This window comes from Lepisosteus oculatus, chromosome 12 (assembly GCF_040954835.1).
Source record: "Lepisosteus oculatus isolate fLepOcu1 chromosome 12, fLepOcu1.hap2, whole genome shotgun sequence".
Taxonomy (NCBI): domain Eukaryota; kingdom Metazoa; phylum Chordata; class Actinopteri; order Semionotiformes; family Lepisosteidae; genus Lepisosteus; species Lepisosteus oculatus.
Genome location: NC_090707.1, coordinates 25,114,098 through 25,134,865, shown reverse-complemented (window position 1 = coordinate 25,134,865; position 20,768 = coordinate 25,114,098). Strand labels below are relative to the sequence as shown.

Sequence of the window (20,768 nt, the reverse complement as noted above, 5' to 3'; positions counted from 1 at the left end):
TTTTCCTGTTATGTATTTTGTTTAAAGTTTCTAAATGACACGTTAGCTAAATACAATAAAATACAATAATTTGTGTTTTTGTGGTGTTCTACTATATTTATTCCCACTTATCAAGAGTCACAGTCATTTCATTAGTTGTTAAATTTCTAAGATCAGGAATCCTGACATATTTTATTTGAAGTGGTGCTGCAGGCTATTCAAAACAATATATTTATAAACAAAAATATGCTTTATGTATTTGTATTCCCAGCTTTGAAATATAGGCCTCATGTTTCATCAATATTAAACCTTCTGATATTGTGTGAAAAAAGGTGTAATCAACACTGGTCCTCATCAACACATTGTACTGTTATGACATCATGTTATGTCAGAATGGGCATTAAAAGATGGTTACAAAATCAGGTTTCTCCCATGTGGATACATTTAATGTTATATTGTTATAATTTTTGGATATCAGGATGCAAAAGCTTTTGATATGTAGGGGAAGCATTGTTAGAGAGAGCATATTGAAATTCTACCCCAAAACTGCTGGTTGTAAATTGTTAGCATCTAAGTCGGTACAGAGTCTAATGCTGGTTATAAAATGTTTGTTTTCACAGGATAAAGTGGATGCTGGTTTGCCAACAGCAATAGTAAGTAATGGGCTTCTTTCTCAAGTGATGATTTTGTATGGAACAGGTGACCTTGTACTTCCAGTCTGCAAGCAACCAAGTAAATCGTAATTGATTTTAGGAGGACAGGGTACAGGCAAAAAAGAGTGATGAATTCATCACACAGTGACTGAGAACTAAGGCAACAAACAAATTTGATATTGGTTCTTGTGCAATTTGATTTTTCATTATGTTCAGCATTTATGTTATTAATTTCCAGACAGTATCTAATGTAATAGCTGTGGGGACATCACATGGACTCGCCCTTGTGTTCGGTAAGTACAAACCGGAATGTGTACCTAGTTTGATTTATTATGGGTGAGAGAAAAACTAAGCTTGTCTTGCTTATAAATCAAAACAGTTTATATCACCGCAGTTCAATGAGGCTGCTGCTGTTTATTATGAATAATACAGCAAGCATTCTAGACACCTGAAGTTTCTTCATGAGAGAACAGCATGTAGTACAGTGCATAAATATGAATTAGACAGCAAACCAAGGAACATCACAACAGCCTGGTTCTATCCACTTGAGATTTTGGTTTTGCCAGTTTGATTAGATCCACACCATTTGTTTGTGAGTACAATGTAATCTTCATATTACTGTCAACCTTTAAACCCATTTTAATGTATTTGCTTTCACATAACATGTTCAGTGTGAGTTATATTGTTATAAGTAAATTTCATGCTTATATGTTTGTCTTTGCTTACTTACTGCTTTCCCCTGGCTTTTATGGAATAAACAGGAAAAGGTATAGTAGATTGCTGGATATTTTTCTTTTGTCACCTGCCATTTTTTTCAATTTACGTAGTTGGTGATAATGAAAACAAAAAGGAAGCATCATCAGCTAAAAGCACCAAGCATTACTTCAATACTATATATACATTAGCATATCAGTGTCAATTGCCTTACAGTTTGACTCAGTTTGATTGTTTCCTTTTCATGTTTGTTTAAGAAATAAGGATACACTCCTTTTTTCAGCTTTCACAATAACAATAGGTTCACCTTTAAATGTTGGCATTTTAAAATCTTCCTTTATGGTGTGATATTTCGAGTATGGTCAAGGTGAGCAAGTGGATAATTCCTTTATGGTAGATGGATGCTCTGGTGGTTAAATTATTTATTTATTGGGACAGTTAAAAAATGATCCTCAATGAATTTCCAATGTAGAAAGTGAATACAAGACACTTCAACCTTCATCAGATTTAATATATTTGGATCAATAACTGACCTATGATGTCTGCAGATTAAACTGGGACTTGATATTGTATTTTTTATTTGCTTTACTGTTTTTATTATCTTTGGGGTTTGGATGAAAAGAATGAACCTATTTTTTCCTGGTATTTGAAAATAGCTGTGAGCAGAATTGGGTCCATCTCTAGCTTCCCACTAAAAGTGTTTGGAGGATATTTAGAACTCAGTGCCTGTTGGATGGACTTTTTTCTGTTTTTTTAATTAGTAAAATTGTATCACACAAATAGCTGTGCATGCTGGTTCAGGACCCCACTTGTCCTCCATGCCATTTTCTGAGATGGTTTATCTATGTCTTTCCTAGACCCCAATCAAGCTCTACGTCTGTGTCTGGGCAGCACAGCAGTTGGGTCACAGTATGGCGCTGTCTCGGCTCTCAGCATCAATCACGACTGCACCAGGCTGCTCTGTGGCTTTGCCAAAGGACAGGTAAGCAGCAAAGGCCATCTGCATTTACTGGCATACCACCACCACCCACCAAACCCACAGATCTCAGAATGACAGAAATCTGAAAACAGTTAATAGTGAGACAGCAGTTGCACTGAGCATGAACTCATTCTTAGCACATGGGAAAAAACAGTAAGCAATACAGTAGCAAATGGGTACAGTGAGTACCACTGTAGTGCAGATCTTCCAGTCCTGACCAAATGAATGATTAGCCATATTTTATAATGGAAAAAGATGGAAAAGGTCCTGGAAAACAGGATTTTTAGGACTTCATTATTGTTTTACTTTTGGGTCATTCCATGTAACAATCAATGAGCATGGTTTAACCATTTCGGATATTCATGAAATGCGGCCTATTTTTGGTTGATGAATAATTGCAGAAATAATATCTAAAATAATTTTTTAGATGTTCTCATTTGAAGTGCTTATATTTAAGCATTGTTGTACTAACACAGGTTTTCTTGAAGTTATTGATAAACCCATGCGGCAGACATAATAATCTTGGTGTCATTTTAAATTGCATTTTTTCCATGCCCCAATATAAAATTTTTTGAAGTTTGATAAGTGTCTTTCATATTTAAAAATATGAATATTATTCTTTCAAAAAGACCATCTTGGTATGCTTTTATTTATCAGTGTGATATGCTACAGACATTAAAGTTTGAGCACGGAAAATTAGAACCCCTGATAGTTTAAGTGATAGGAACTATGCTACAGATGAGATATAAAAGGGTAGAATTTGCAATTAAAAAAGTTTCTCTATACTAATTAGGAATGAAGTATGCTGGATGGCATTTTTTAGTCATATTGTCTTTGTTTTTCTGAGACTGCAGAGTCATATTCTCATTGTTTGTGAGGCTTGACCCATTTCACCCTCTGGCAGGACTCTGGCTTTAAGTATTGTTAGAATGTCCAAGAAAAACATCAATTTTAGGATATAAATGTGAATGAGCAGGTCAGATATGTTGTGTAAAACCTCCAGCTTAGCCAGGTCATCATTTCCCACTCTACTCTATTGTGACAAAGCACTTGATGTCTTTAGAGCATTGGCCAAGCAGTGAAAGACAGATTTTTATTACAAGTTATTTGAAAATTTATGTAATAATCATAATAATAAACTTTATTTTATATAGCGACTTGAAAGGTGCCTTTCTTAAAGTACAGATAAAATACAATTACAATATACAGAGGAGACCGTGGATGGTGGTACTAAGAAGAGCAGAGGGGTGAAGAATGGAACCAGTTAAGTAAAGGCTCTTCTAAAGAAGGTTTTGAGTCTGGATTGGAAGGAGTTTAGAGAAGGTGACTCTCTGATATCCTTGTGCAGAGTTCCAGAGCTTGGGGGCATAACAGGAGAAGGCCCCGTCACCCATCCAATGTAGACGGGCTTGGGGGAGCGAAGGTTGCGAGGTGGGGAGTAGGGCGATAATAGTTCACACAGGTACTGAGGTGCCAAGCCATGCAGAGCCTTGTAGGTGAGCATGTAGATCTTAAAGTCTACATAGAATGTGACAGGAAGCTAGTGCAAAGACGCCAGGATAGGAGTAATGTGATCGCTTGCACTAGACCTGGTCAGGATTCTGGCTGCTGAATGTTGGACATACTGCAGTTGTTCAAAGTAGATTTAGACACCCCAGCGAGTAGACCATTACAGTAGTCAATTCGAGAGAACACAAATGTGTTGATCAGCTTTTCGGCCACAGTTAGTGATAGCATTGGGCATAGTCTAGCGATATTTCTGAGGTGAAAAAAAGATGTTTTGACAATATGCTGCACATGTGGGTCCAATGTTAAGCCAGAATCGAATATCACCCCAAGGTTTTTCAATTTAGACTAAAGCTCAAGTACAGAACCATCTAAAGATAGGGTTACAGGACTGGCTTTATGAAGTTGATGGGGGGTGCCAATAAGCATGACTTCAGTCTTGTCACAGTTAAGGTGAAGGAAATTTGGAATCATCCAAGTTTCTTTTCCATAACTCAAAGTTGTGTATGCACTGTAACTTATGGGTACTTAGTAATGTTCTAACCTTACCGAATGTTTTAGCTTTAACCTTAATAACCTTTAGGTTATTAACGCTTTAACCTTTAGGTTATTAACATTCACGTTACAACTCTTCATGAATGTTGTGTCAGGTATTTTCTGAAGTAAAGAGTTGTGTTGGACTAGTCATTTGGCCAATCAGCATCTTTGGTTTTGGAAAAGTTGCTTCATAAATAACGTATTATTGTTATTATTGTGCACTGATTTCTTGCTTTTGCCGCAGCTCTCATTATATTTTTCTTAAAGATGTGGCACAAATTGGCAACATGTTTACAGTTTTTAGAATGTGATACAGCCCTAAGAACTTGTACTGGGTTGATGTTGTCTCACTTTACACACATGACAATGGAAACAGTATCAAAGAGGTGCACTACTGCACACTTATGTTTCATGCAGTCTGAAATCTTTACATATAGGAGGATGAACATGATCCTTCGCTGAAATGCAAACTGTGTGAGAAGTCACAGCAGATCAGGTAGAAAAGTAAGAGACTGCTTCACCATTATAATTAAGGGGAATCTATAGGTGAGCCCAGAGTAGAATTTAGCCTGGACAATGAAGTAAACACCCCAAATCATTCAAAGGATGACACCCCCTACAGCATGTGTATGGTCACCGTACTGGAGTATTAGTATAGAAATTCTGAGAGTCCAAAGGTAAGAGTCCCACCTACTGGTCCACCAGCACCACATGCAGGAACCTGGTTTTCCTCAGAGCTCTCCAATCCTGATCTCTTGATTCTCCTGAACCTTGCTAGGCTTCTGAGCTTCTGACCAGATCCGTTGTCAGTGTCTTGGACCAGATCAGCAAAATGCATGTCAAAAATACTTTTACGTCCATCTTTCAGATTGAGCACTTTGTCACAGTTATCATTGGCTTGACATTGTGGTGTGTGGGGCAGACGCACACTGTGTAGATCCCACTTTCTCCATCAAGGAGAAAGTTTTTTCAGTTTTCCTCAGCATTTGCCTGATTTTTAAATGTCTCTTCTATGTTGGAGATTCTTGAATAAGAGACAAGACTTTGAGATTTCTTAGTCATGTCTTCTGCATCTCATACTTTAACAGTAGGCACATGTGCAGTTTTAGGATACAATTGGAATGGGGGGGGGGTTAGAGCCACAAATTAGCCAGATCTCTAAAACCTTTCTTGGTTTGTACTTTGTAGGCAACACAGTTACAGTGTTACAGCTTAAGCCTGTAGAATTTTTTTTCCACTGGCCTCTTCTACTAAGAGGCTTTTAATACTCTAGAACAGTAATTCCCAACCTTGGTTTGGAAGGAACACTCTATTGCAGAGCTCATTTTTCATTCCGACTTGAAGTCTGTATCTCCAGTGCTAAATGATGACGGAATTGATCTGTTTTCATGTTCAGACCTTTATTTTTCTTGTATCCTTGTGTAATCTTTAGTGTCAAAATCTCTGGTTTTAATGGAACAGTTTCCAACAACTTCCAACAAAAATTTACACAACCCTTTCTCAACCTGCCTGCCATAATTACTGACTGAACAGCTTTTACTAGTTTATCAATTGCTGATGAAGAGGTCTGTCGAGAATGACTCTTTATCAGACACTCCCACAGTGAGCATTTTTTAACTTCTGAACAGATCTACTTTGTTACTATATAAACAAAACACCTGAACAAGGGCAGACCTAAAACTAAAAAAAAAAATGAGTTTCTTTAAAAGAACACCTTTTAAGATCTATATACCACATGTATAAAACTAAGAGTTTGACTGAAGCAAAAACCAGAATAGACATTGTTTGTCCAGTACCAGAATTGGGAACCATACTTTAGAACTACTGTAGTTTCATGTCAGTATCAAAAATATTACAGCAGCAGTTGAAGTATCTCTGCCAGGGCTGTCTAAATTTTCACTAGATTTGGAATAATTGTCATGCATATCAGGGCTTTAAATTTGTCATGGCCAGTAAGGGGAACCAAAGTGTTTTGAATTTCTTGTGCCTGATAAATGAGCCTCATTATATAATTGGTCAAAGCCCTTAAACTATCTCAATCTGTACTCTGTGTGTACTGTTATACATTGGAGTCTGTAGAACATCCTACTGAAAGAAAGAGAATAAGATGGCATTTATGAACAATTCTTATTCACGTTTTTGAAATATTAAATATTAATAATTTCCTAACAAACCTTGAAGACAATGTATGTAAAGATGTTATGATATCTTCAAAGAAACCTGTGTAGGTACTATAAAAATATTTACTTTAAATGTAAAAAATGTGAGGTATCTTGTAAAAATCTGATTGACTTCAGTTCATGTGAGAAAAGTCCTGAGATTTTATTGAGTATGGTTTCTTGAGCTAGTGAGCTTTCTTTATCAAGGAGCAGCATGTTAAAGAACTGTGTAATACTACCATATACAGTACAGTGTTTTTGTAGTTTGCAGCTGTTTCAGCTTGTTCAGGTAATTTTAGGTTGTTGTTTCTGCATCATTGCACAAAAGTTCTTACCTGTTCTTACCTGTATTCTACCAGCAAATGTGAAAAAACCTCTTATACTACTTATTAGTGTTGTAGAAGATCATCTGCTTGTAGTAGTGTAGCTTTGCAGATTTTCACAAATAAACTGACAGATACAAATTAAGTTCCAGGGTAGTTTCTGGCTTTATTATATTATTATATTATTATTGTTTTTTTAATGTTAAAAGAACTATACATGAAAACATTATTTGCTCTATGCTCATATGCATATGCCTTATTCATTATTGACAGTGCTTTGTCTGCTTGCTGGAACTGCTATCCTGTATCCCCAAAACATAAATTATTAATACTCTCACAAGACTTAATGAAGACTTAGACTAACAGAGCCATATTTATGACCTGCTTTCTTCTTAGTTTACTGGAACATACAGTACCATCATAAACAGCTATACTTAATACAAAACCCAATGTGAAATTTAAGCAATACCAATTTAGTCTTTCATTGCTGCTTTGATGCCCCCTAGTGGCTGCACCTTGGTCATTACACCTCTTCTCTGCAGCTTCTGAGGGCTATCCAAAATGGCAGTGTTGCTCATTTCTGGTCCTGGATGAGTACACATCTGTGGGGTTTTATTCCACTGCTGCTCTTAATGGGTGGATCAGTTTAAGTTTTTGCAAAGGTCTGTTTATGTTTTAAAGAGACCTTAAAACCTACAGGATTCTGACTCTCAAGGTCTAGAGTTGTGCACCTGTGAGATAAGTTCAAGAAACACACTTAACATTTAACACACTATACTCTTACGGCCCAGGAAAACATATGAATACAGTGCCTTGCCAAGGTTTTTGGAGCCCTCCTGTGGTGTCCCATTTTGGGAAATTACAAAATGATGTGTACACATTTTTTAAGCTTAATTTTTTTCAAGACAAGTAGATATCAGCAAAAACTAAAGAGAAAAATATTAAATATGTTAAATTTTTAATTTTATTCTAAATCCACTCCATTGTAGCATCGTACTTGGATCACTGTCTTGCTAAGTGGTGTATTTTTCTCTAGGTTTTAGGTCTGAAGCTGGTTTTCCTCCAATAGTTTAAAGTATTTTGCTTCAGCTATGTGTCCATCAGTCTTGACAAACATTCCAGTCCCTGCTGATGAGAATTAAAATATAACATAATGCTGCCATTACTGTGCTTGACAATAGGGATAGTGTTGACTGACTTCAAGTTTTGTATTATCTGACCACAAAACCTTTTGCCGCATGTTTCCATTATCACTTAGGTGCTTTGTTGTATGTGGGATTTGAGATGTTTTTTTTTCAGTTCTATACTTTTGGATAGTTGGGATTTTGTTTACCCACGGACATTTCATCCCAACTCATTCACGGAGCACTGTAACTCTTTCAAAGTCGTTGTTGTTCTCACAGTGACATTCCTAATCATTTTCCTCCTTGCCAAGCTGCTTCGTTTGATCTAGTCTGACTGGGTGCCTTTCACTTCTTAATTAATTGACTTAACTATGCTGAAAGAGATATAAAGGGTCTATAGACATATTTCTATACCTTGCTCCCTATAGCCCCTTATAGTGCTACTGTATATCCCAGAGTATTAAAGTAGTTTTATGTCTGAATCTGTGTATGGAATTCACTGCCTGACTGAGGGAGTTTACATAGATGCATTCCTTCTATTTCATTATTAGAACCACTACTGTTGCACACAGTTTACAGTTCACAATTAATTGTGTGACCGTTTTAGGACACATTTTTTACCTTAATTCATCTACGTGTGTCACAGCAAAATATTTGAATGCTTATTCAATCATGAATTTTCCATTTCATAAACAAACAAATTGTCTGTTTATCTCTTTTTTTTTTAGTCGTTTGCTTTGGATGTTTGTAGTAGGTTATATTTATAACAAATGTATATACAGTATTGCTATTTCAAAGTGTTATGACCAGATGCTTTTACTCTGAATAGTTTTGCAAGGCACCATACTGTATATGTCAAATGCATCACATTTACAGCTGGAGCCAGATTGGATATGTTGCTTACTATTCTTTAAACCTACAATCCAGTACACAATAAGGTACATGTATTTTTATTTTTAAGTGGTCAAATATTTCAAAAATGTTGCATGAATCACAGATTTCAGTTTTTGATTTTTTTGTGAAATCAGATGACAATGTGGGATCTGGCAAATGGGAAACTGCTAAGGACCATAACAGATGCTCACCCTCCAGGAACTGCTGTCCTTCATGTCAAGGTAACTCAAAATTGCTTAACTTCCAGGCCCTGCTTCCTTTAATGAAGTTGTATTTATTGGGACTATAAGTGGGAAACAAGCTAACAATGCAGACAGGCTTATAAAATGTCATTGACTACAAAGGATACAGGCTGCTGTAATGGTTATTGCATTCTGGCCGCAGTCCACAAACTTCTCAGCTATGTAAAGACAATGCCACAAAGCCCGGCACTTATTATTTTCACTATATATGAGAGATCACAGATCTGAATTTTTCTCCTGCAGTACATTATTAACTGCTGAAATGTGTTTGCCATATCAAAGAAAAAAGCATATTTATACCTTTGTGGGGCAGCACAGTGGTGCAGTGTTTAGCATCACTGTCTCTCAGTGCTGGGGTCCTGGGTTTAACTCCTGCCTTGGGGTGCTATCTGCCTGGAGTTTCTATGTTCTCCGCATGTTCACATGGGTTTCCTTCAGGTGCTTCGGTTTCCTCTCACAGTTCAAGGACAACCTGCTAGTTTAATTGGCTTCTGGGAAAACGGGCCTGGTGTGAATGTGTGTGTGTCTGTGTTTGTGTCTGTGTGCCCTGTGAAGGACTGGCTCCCCTCTAGAATGCAGCCTTGCATCCATTGCTTGCCGAGAGGCTCTGGCTCTCCTGCGATCCAGTATTTGAAAAAGCAGTTCCAAAATGGATGGATGGATACATACAATATGTGTAAATTGTACATACAGATAATTTTGTAATTTATATTTCCAACATATTTAACTAATCCTTTTATGTGTGGCAGTTAATAATACTTAATTAATAATAGCTTACACTTATATACTGTAGCACTTTTCTGGACACTCCACTCAAAGTGCTTTACAAATAATGGGGACTGTCCTCCACCACCACCAATATGCAGCAGCCATAGTGTGCCACTATGCTCACCACACATCAGCTATCAATGAAGAGAACAGAGTGATGAACCCAGTTTATAGATGGGGATTACTAGGAGGCCATGATTGGTAAAGGCCAATAGGAAATTTGGCCAGGACACCGGGGTTACACCCCTACTCTTCTAGAGAATCGCCCTGGGATTTTTAATATCACCAGAGAGTCAAGACCTTGGTTTTACATCTTATCCAAAGGATGGTGCCTTTTTAGAGTATAATGTCCCTATCACTATACTGGGGCATTAGGACCCACACAGACTGCAGGGTGAGCACCCCCTACTGGCCCCACTAACACCTCTTTCAGCAGCAACCTTAGTTTTTCCCAGGAGGTCTCTTATCCAGGTACTGACCAGGCTCACACCTGTTACTAAATGCTCCACAGTTATTAAATCCTCCAGTCTCTCTGGCCTCCCGAAAGTCATAAGAGAGCTTACAGTGCACATGAATCATATACAGGGAGATGTTGTTCGGGTGTTTTGTGAGTCTGTGCAGTTCTTAGCTAGGTATTCCTTTGAGACCTCAATTTGAACTGTTCTGACACGGTCATAGAGAATAGGGCATCCATTCATTCATTATGGCCTGAGCAACTACTTGTGAAAAATCTTAAGTTTTTCTTGGTCTAGTAAATTAATGAAAGGAAGGATATCTTGATTGGAAGACTTACAAACTTTGTACTCTGTTTTAGTTTACAGATGACCCGACGCTGGCTATTTGCAATGACAGTGGTGGATCTGTGTTTGAGCTGGCATTCAAGTAAGACCTTCAAACTCCTTAAATAAAGTATATCTATCTGTTTATGCTTATGCAAACATCTAAAGAAACTTGTAATTTTTAACCACAGCTAATTCAAAAAGTTTTGAATTGCAAAATTGCAAAATCTTTCTGTAGCAGGTGCACTGACATTTTATTGAACAGACATAAAATAAATAAATTTATTATTGTGAATAACCTTTGCCATCAATAAGACTGATCAGCAGGGGCTAATGTGAAGGTCACAGCCTAGTAGCATGTGTAGCCATCATTGGGAGCCATAAAAGGTGTATATCAGTAATGCATTCTTTGCACCAGGTTGCTGTCTTGAGGAATTCTGAAAGGACATTGAATTAATATAACAAATGTGTAAAAGTAAAAAGTATAAAGTGATATATTTAATACAAAGTGATCTGTTTCTTTTAATATTCAGTGTATTATATGTATATAATCTGCTTCACTAGAACCAGGCTCTTTGAGGTTACTTATCTAGTTTTAAAATATGCTGACAAGATCAAAGAGAAACCTTTAAAGGAGCCAATTAAGCTTTATTCATTTGAGATATGGCCTTCTAAAGTACATATAATTTCAAGAACAAATTTACCACAATCAAATGTAGAGTGCCATGGAAACATATTCCAATCATGGGGAAAGCAGAGGGGCAAACAAAGGAACAGTTAAATAAAAGCCCTTCTAAGAAAGAAAGTTTTGAAAGAGAGGATGACTCTCTGATATCCTTAGGGATGGAATTACATATCTTTGAGGCATAACAGGAGAAGACCATCACCAATACAGTGTGGATGGGCTTGGGGGACAGACAGGGCCCAAAATTAGATGAATGAAGGTTGCAAGGTGGGAAGTAGGATGATAGTAACTCAGATGGTACTGAGATGCTAATCCATGCAGAGCTTTATAGGTGAGCATGAGAATATATGATATTCAACTTTAAAATGATAATTTGACCATGTGATCTTAATAGCTGACCAAGTGGGAACATGTAGATGCTGAAGATTAGGGGATCCAGTATTGAGCCCTGAGGAACACCAGCAGACCAGACCAGTCCAATTTCAAAACTAAAACCTGTGTAATTGTTAGAATCCAGTTTGGAGGGGTTCAAAGAGCTTATTTGCAATGAGATGGTTTTTGTAACCATCTCGGCATGTTCAGGATGTTCCAAAGCAGAAAGAGGTGAAACAGGGTAGACATGAAGTAGTAATGGGATCTAGTTGGTAGGCGGTGGAATTCATATGTGAAACAAGTTTACTTAGGCATGCAGAGTCAAGTAGAGAGAAGCTAGAGAGAAGGGAGCCATTAAAACTAGGCAAGCAGGGAGAAGGTGTGGAGATAACATGCATTGTAGAGAGAATGTGATGCCATATGTTGTGGATCTTAGAGCTAAAGAACTCTAAAAGTGTGTTGCAAAGTTAGCATGATGTGGTGGGGCAGTTTGGCTTAAGCAATCTGTTGGTGGAGTATAGGTTTCTAGGGTTGTTGTGGTTGATCTCAATAATGTGGGAGAAGTAGTTGGATCTAGCAGACTCTATTGTATCATTGTATTCAGACAAGTGCTGCTTCCAATACAATGAATGCTTAATCCAGAAAAACACCACCTGGATTCAAATATGTTGATGTCAATTCATGGTAGAAGTACCTTATTAGACCAATAAGTTCCAATTTTGGCTTGCCTTGTTTACAATTTCACTTAAGTGATCTGTTACAAACCCCATGAGGAATTTGAGTAACCAGGATTTTGTTGGACATCTTTTCCAATCTTAACCACTGAACTCCTTGATAAGACTCCTCATTTTCTAGTCGCTCAGTTTGGAGGGACAGCTTGAAAAGGGCAGTGTCTGGATGGTACAGTACACGTTCCTCTTAATGATCAATTTCACTTGAAATTTAACAATGTTCAAAAGGTTATTCTCTGACTGAATTGTTTTTATACCTCCCTCTCTTCTAAGCTGTGCCATTATGCTTTGTCCTAGAGTTGTTTTCAAAGAGCTTTGTTCTTTAAGGCTGAATTTCTTATTTGACTTTACTATCTTACTGAGGGACCTTACAGAGGGTGTCTGAAATTATGTGATCCCCTATGAACATTTTCATGTTTGATCTTTCTTTGCAGTTTTTGCTGACATTTAATTTATTTTTCCCATAAAACTATGCAGTTTTATTTTTCAAGTTTATTAAGAATAATACTTTGTAATATTTGTATACATTATTTTGTAATTCATTGTAACAGGACATTAACAGGTGTAACAGGTGAATACTTTTGCAAGGCACTGTAGGTTTTAAACAATGGTCAGTATGCAGTCTGTTGCAGAGATGCTTGCAGTATGGGTTAAGGGCAGCAGGTGGTAGTGTTGTACTGCCTTTATTTTTTTGTGAGCGCTCTAACCTTTGCTCACTCTCACATGCTCAGTGCTGTTTTCACAGCTCCCTGAATGATGCAGACCCCTCCAAATTTACCCATCAAACCTCTGATGTTATAGGATTATTTTATCATAATTTTGTATGTTTAGTATTTTAAAATTAAATTGTAAGATTTTAGATTTAATCATCATGTGATCATAATATTGCACAGAGCAGAGTCCTGCTTGTTATAAATGATTGAATTCTAGAAAACTGTATGGTCAGATTTATTAATATGTATAAATATTTTTTTTAATCAAATTTAAAAAAAAATCAACAGTAACTTTCCAGTTTCCAGAGCTACGTAGAGGCATCTGAGGTTTTCCTGTTTCCCTGGAGTATAAAAATATGTAACACAAGGAAGAAATTCAGTAGTAACATGGATCATCATGGTTAAGGTCAGAAAGCTCTTCATAGACTCAAATTGATCACCGCAGGCTGTAGGATATTAATGCAAGAATCTGCAAAAAGCTGAAATTACCACTTTCAATTGTAATATCCATTATTAACACATTTTAGGCAATCTACATGAGGAGGAGACTTGTGTATCTTGACACCACAAGCTCTGAAATAAGTAGCCTAAGAGTCAACCATAAAGATGCAGCCATTCAAAATGCACGGTACAAACCCGCGGTACGGTAATCTACCCACAAGCCACCGCGGGTCATCGTAGGGCACTACGACAGGGGCACTCGTGGTGCATTGGTTGGTAGTGAAAAATTTAATCATTTAATGTCTTAATGTACTGTGCACATTTTAATCCGCTTAGTTTAAATATTTATATGGAATTTTACCACTAAAGGGAAATTTTAGTAGCTGAGCATAAAAAGAAGAGGAGCATAACGCATCTGAAGGTCACAAACGATATTAATTTAGGAATATAAACATTACTGTATGTATGTAAACTGTACTGTGTATGGCTGGTCTTGGTAGTTTAAAGAAAAAATACACACCAGTCTTCCATTTCTCCTTAAACATTTTAAGCATGGAAGTTTTATGAAACGGTACCCAAATATGCGATTGCTGTATAGAATGAATTTTAATTTAAAAAAATATTTTACACGAAAAATAAGCTGTTTACATCTTCCGCCTGAGAACAGTCACCCGTTGCTACCCAACTCAGAAACATAGCCACTAACTAGCAAAGAGAGGACATTAGCTAGCCAGTATAATAAAGAAATAAATGATTACTTTGTTTATTTCTTTTGCACATTTATTTGAACATTTCCATCGATTGTACAAGCACTTGGAAACTGTCCAATCCCTAGTTCATCAGGCATTTTCTTTAATGCTGCGGGCATTCTCCCGGTCTGGCGCCGAGCTGTGTCTTCTAGGATATAATGCCAGCGAACTCTTGTTTTTATGTCCACTATAACAGACAATCTCCTTTGCTTTTAACTGAGCGTCTAACCCCTCTGATTGGAGAAAAAATACGTGCTGGTTTGCTATACATACTGTACCAGGAAGATTATTTCTTTCTATTCGAAACGTGTATTTTAAAAGTTTAAGAAGTAAAAACCTTACAGCGTACACAGATTTCTAAACTGATCAGGATCGTTATCTTTGTCTTATCCATAATAATGTTCACCGCTCTGTCCAGCAAATTAATAATAAACTTTATTTTATATAGCGTTTTAAACCAATAAGTAATTAGATTGCTCATAAACCTAATCACTTTTTCTACATAAACACAGCGTAATTGCTCTCTGAAAATGCTTTTTCTTTTTATTTAGGCTCAGATTTCAACTATAGATCGTATTATTATAAACTTTCTTGGAAAAATGTCTTTAATGTAAACCATGTTTGCTATTAATTCATTTAGGGCTAGAGTATGTTCATTGTCTTCCAATCGAGTCGAGTTGACATTAGAAGCTTGCCACACCTGGACTGTTACACCAACGCATTAGCATGTTAAAGCGATTTCATTGAGGAGCCTAGCTTTCTTAACTAGTAAGTACTGTACTTCCTTGGTTTTGGAGGGGGGAGGTGTCTTTTGCTGGAAGTCTTGCCCCCTTATACTTTGAAGATACCTGTGAAACCGGTTTAATTCGTCACAGCCAGCACTCCCGCAGAGAGGGGGGTTGTACTCGTTAATGTCTTAGCTTGAACACATCATTATATTCATTTTGTATTTCTATAAAAAAATCGTTTGCCCAGCTTAACACTATTGTTGTTATTGTTTTTATCCTGTATAGCGCTTTGAGGAGCACAGCTTTCTCACCACTTAGATTACTTTTTGATACCATCCTTACACAAAGCAGAAACGACTTGTATTTTCCGATGACATACAAGTGGAAAGATTACAGATTTTAATCGTCTTTTTTCTGAACCAGGGAAAATCTGATCATGTTTCTCTATAACAGTAATAAAAAACGTTACATATCACCTTTAAAAGTGGCATCTCAAAGCAATACAGTAGATGTAAACATCAGATTACAAAGTAAATACCCAGACAAACGCAAATGCGTTTTTAATAAAATTCTTTTATTCATTCAGCAGAGAGAGAGCGTAAAACCTGGGCGTAACAGATGTTCCTTTTTCTGACCACTCGCTCTCTGGATAAACGTCTCACCTGTCCTGTTCTTTGTTTTCCTAATTTGCTGATTATGCGTTCTGCGATCCACTCCTGCCCTCACATCTAAAGAAGACTATTTTAAATTTCTTTGCGTGGTCCATTGTGCAATTAACCCTTGTATGTGCTGTCCTTAAGGTGATATCACATAAAGGTGATATGTAAAATAATGTTTTTTATTACTGTTATAGAGAAAAATGATCAGATTTTCCCTGGTTCAGAAAAAAAGATCTAAAGTATACTAGTTTGTCACTATTTTATACTTTTAATTCAGTCTTTGCTGTGCTTTAGAGGATCCCGTGTCGCAGTTTAAATAAATTTCGTAGTTGGAAATTATGAAACGCTCTGTTAAAAGCAAGGGAGTTTTTATGTCCGTTGCAGTTTTTTTGAATCCCTGGCGGAACACATTCCATAAGAATCAGCGCTTTTATATATCGCCTTTAAAGGTGGCTTCTCAAAACGCTTTACAGGATAAAAACAACAATAACAGCAACAACAACAGTATTGTATTTCATTGCACTTTGACAGATCGTCCTTAAATCAATTGTTGACTTTTCTCTCTTTACTACTGAACTTGTTTGGATTGACTGAGCTCCGTTCTGTACCACACAATGATCCCCCCAGAGTCTTTGCCCCGGGTGATTTGGGTTTTTTTGACAGAGGGTAAAAAATTCTCTCTCTCGCTTGCCCTCCCCCCCCGTGTATTGTCTGTTTTTTTGTGCTGTCCTTTGACAAAACAAGGCTCGCCAGATAATGTGAATAGAAACCTGTTTTTCTAGCTTTTAAAGTAGTGCAATGTGTAAGCGGGAACACATCATTATATCTTACATATGAAAAACACATAATATAGCTCCCAAACAATAATCCGACAATTTCAGGAAGACTAAGGGAGGTCTGGCTTTTTTTCTGGAAAACCATAACTCTGGTCTTGTCCAGATTGACTGTCAGCGCCCAGGTCTGACAGTGCTGCTCCAGCAGTGCCAGGTTCTGCCACAGCCTCTGTTCTGTGGGTGACAGCAGGACCAGGTCGTCTGCAAAGAGCAGGAACTCGATTTCTGTAATTAATGCAGATCAGTAAATCAAGGGACAAAACAATTATTGCGCCCGGCTCCTCAATGGGCTTTGATGTGCTAATGCGTGGCGTTAGTCCGGGTGTGGCAATGTTTTTTATTATTGTTATAGAAAAACATGATCAGATTTTCCCCGGTTCAGAAAAAAAGATCTAAAGTATACTAGTTTGTCACTCTTCTCATCCCCTCTTTGCTAAATGGCTTTTGAATAGAGTCACATGAAGAGAGAGGTGAAACAGCCCTACACAGCCCTGTCGCAGTACACGAATATAATTATATCTTATTAATTTCTTTAGATACGCGATTCTTTTAATACAGTCTTTGCTGTGCTCTTGAGGATTCTTGTGATGTTTTAAAGCTCTGGTTGAATGATAAGTGTCGCACTTTAAACAATTTTCGTAGTTAGAAATTACGAAACGCTCTGTTAAAAGCAAGGTACATTTTATGTCCATTGCAGTCAAAGAAAATGCCTGACAAAGTAGGGCTTGGACAGATTCCAAGTGCTTGTACAAATGTGCTAAAGAAATTATACTTTGAGTTTACAGCTTGTCCAAAGTCATTCATTATTAATACTATTAGTAATATCTTCGGTAAAGGCTTTGATGCATAAATATTTCTGATAAAGGTAGGTTGTTTACTTTTTCCAACTGAGCAATCTTGCTTTCATAAAATATACCAACTTTTTAATGACTGATGATTAACATGCTGTAATACACAGTTCAAATTTAAAAGCTCAAATGCTGAGAGGTTAAGCTTTATTGGCTCCTCCTGGCGGTTTTACAAGGTGATGCCGGATACTTTCCGGCATGACGTCAAATGACGCAATTAACCCCGTGATACTGCGTGATACCGCGACACGCCCACCGGGGTTACCGCAAAATACCCCACCCATTTTGAATGGCTGGATCTGTAGATGGTTCAGAGTTATTTTCCATCTACAGCTTCTGGAGTCCTTGTCAAAACAGAGAAAATCAATGACCTCCAATGCATACCAGGACTCTTCTTTCTGAAGACTTTCAAGCTTATTGACATTAAACAAAGTAATCGTTCTTGACTGGTCAATGTCAATATTTAATATACGTCTGTGATTCTAATTTAACATGTCACTCCACTGAAGGAAACAAAGGGTGTAAAGGATTTAGTGCATTCTAAATGAAGGAATGTTCTTGTATTTTCCCTCTGAAGTGCCACAATCTCATAGCACACTGTAGGAGGCTAGTCAATGGAATCCCTCCTAGGGGAGCATTTATAAACTACAGGGATGTGAATAAATCTGACCTTTGTGTTTTCTGGACTTGAATTATTTATGAAAAATCTGACTTTGCTCTGCTGTTAAGATTGCTGTGTGACATTTTAAGATTTTTTAAGCAAGAAATATTGTGTAGTCTGTAAATCTTTGTTATTTTTATCAGGGGTATGAATACATTTGAAGGACACTCTAGATTTCTTGGTTTCATACTTTCAGGCACTACCACATGTTTGCTAAAGAAGATTTTTATGTAACAGAAGAAACCACTGATAATACCAAGAATGTTTAGTTTAAGTAAGATGTTCAGGTTTTTCATTGTTTTTTTTTTTGTCAGGGACACTTTTAAAAACTCTGTTTAGATGTATTTAACTGAAGACTGAGCTCACCTAGAGACACATGAACCTCACTTTTGAGGGGTAAAGTGACTTAAATTTGTGTATTATACATCAGCTTACCTTTTTACATTGTGCCTGAAATAATTCACAGGAAGAGATAATAAATAAGCCATTGGAATTTAAAATGGACCATTAAAAGAATGGCAGCTCACCTTTCTTTTCCCTACATTAATTCACTGCTCTTAGCTCATTTTTGTACTTTTTTAAAGGTGCATCAGAGTAATCATATATGGTAGACTGGCCTGATTTTGAGCTATAAAAGTTAACTCATCGATATTTCATTTGAAGTTTTATCTGTTGAAGATAGTCTTTTCTCACTCTCAGCATGAAAAATATATAAGTTCTATATTATTTTGTATAATACCGATCCTAGGACTGAGTTAATTGTGAGCATCAGTTCAAAATCATTGCACTTGCTGTCTTCAGTAAAAAGTGACTAAAACTAAGACTAAAACTAATCTTAATTTTTATTTTGTTTTCCACCTGGATATCCATCGATAAGGAAGTGACAGTTGGATAATAACAGGCTAGAGACATGACAGTCATTCTGAATTTTGGACAGACATTTTAAAAATGAATGCTAAAAAAGTACTTTTTTACATTTATGCAACACTAGGATTTTTCCACTACAGCTTTCAAAGCCATTACCAGAGATTTAGGTAGCCTTGATGGTGTAGTAAGTTCATATTTCATTTGGCAGTAAATGTCACTGCATTTTTGATGCGTGGCCCTATCAGTAAATAGCCATGTCTTCAGTTGTGACTTAATTACTGTAGGTATGACTTTGACATTGTCATTTGTATTTTTGAAGACACCTCTCTGATTGGTTAACTCTGAACACAGTTACAGCCCCCATTATAAAAGGGTGTGCACACTTCTGTAACCAGGGTGTTTTAGGTTTTTTAATTTAAATAATTTTTCCTAATAATTATCTATTTGTTTTTCTCTATAATTATGTTGGTTGCAAGGTCACATTAAAGATAGAAAAATGTCTGACATGATTTATCTTGATTTCTGGCTTTACATCACAAAAACCTGCAATTTCAATAAGGATGTGTAGACTTTTTATATGCACTGTACACCTCTTGAAAGGGTTAGAACTCTTACAAGGAAAGGCCTTGTAACAAACAAGATTCTGCTGTTTGAATCCTGTTGTGATTCTCTCATTTTGTTCTTGTATATTACTACATTAACACTACTACTGGAAGTCATAACTAAAATTAACAAAAGATGTCATTTTGACAGCTCTGTCAAAAACACTGTTAATATTCTCACGACAGTACAATTGTAATCAAGCTAATATTCTGAGGAAACATAACATAAAGCACTTCACCATGAAAACATTGTCATGTTTTGTAATGTAAAGAAATATGAAAAGAAATTGGGTTTATTTATAGAGTACCGCTATAAAAAGAGTAGTTGTAAAAAAGGTTTAAGTAATTTAAATAGATATATTACATTACATTTTCAAAATAATAGTTAAATATAAATTGTATCTATAAAAGACACAAGGGTTTTTTGTGTAAGAGAAATACAAAGATAAAAATATGCAGTAGTTTTTTGTTAATGCTGTAAAAATCCACATCAGTGCTGCATCATGTGGCATAAGTCTACCGTCTTTTCTAAAATGTTCTTTTACTAAAATTACTAAAATTACTGCAACAGATCTCCACCTAGTATGTTTTCCATTTCCATTCCATAAGAAGTGTATAGGGTTGGGTGCTAAATCCAACACACAATGTATGTTATGATGCGCCTATAAGATGAAAAAAGCCGCATCCCTTGGCCAGGCTGATGAATCCAAAGGACAGTGACGAGGACTGTCAGGGAATTGCTGAGGCAGGACAGAAAGTGGTTGCAGAAGCGACTGATCTGTGAAGATGGTAAACACAGCTTGAAGGCTGATTAAGGCGGAGTGGCTGCGTCGACCTTGCGGGATAAGGGACTAGAATGGTAGATTTGTATCACTGGCCTAGTTTATCAATGAAATCAACAACAGATGGGAAATCTTTCCGGCAGGTTTCAGGCTGAATATCTGTCTGAGAAGCAGGTTAGTTAGTGCTGAGAGCACTACCTGGTACGGAAGGTAGCTCAGTGGCAGAGTACTGGATCGGTGCAGAACAGGATATAAATATCCTGGACTTGATGGAATTAGCACTTGTTAATTGGAGGATGTTAGTTAGGGCAGTTGTCCCAGCGAGTCCAATCAGCTCCAGTAGGTATTTAACTCCACATGAAAATGCTCCCGTTTTCCATGAGACTGAGGGCTGTGAACTCTGGCATCCATGGACATAACAGTGTTATTCGGGCATAATA

The 20,768-nt window shown here is 36.9% G+C and overlaps 1 protein-coding gene across 1 annotated transcript in view; it reads left to right on the top strand.

Annotated features, from left to right (window-relative positions):
• The window catches only part of vps8 (VPS8 subunit of CORVET complex), a 372,860-nt gene that overhangs the window by 4,679 nt on the left and 347,413 nt on the right, over nucleotides 1-20,768 (top strand). The window contains exons 5-9 of the mRNA XM_069196707.1: nucleotides 600-632; nucleotides 871-925; nucleotides 2,204-2,328; nucleotides 9,003-9,089; nucleotides 10,693-10,760. Of these exons, the coding sequence (XP_069052808.1) occupies nucleotides 600-632; nucleotides 871-925; nucleotides 2,204-2,328; nucleotides 9,003-9,089; nucleotides 10,693-10,760 (368 nt within the window). The remainder of the gene's footprint in view (nucleotides 1-599; nucleotides 633-870; nucleotides 926-2,203; nucleotides 2,329-9,002; nucleotides 9,090-10,692; nucleotides 10,761-20,768) is intronic.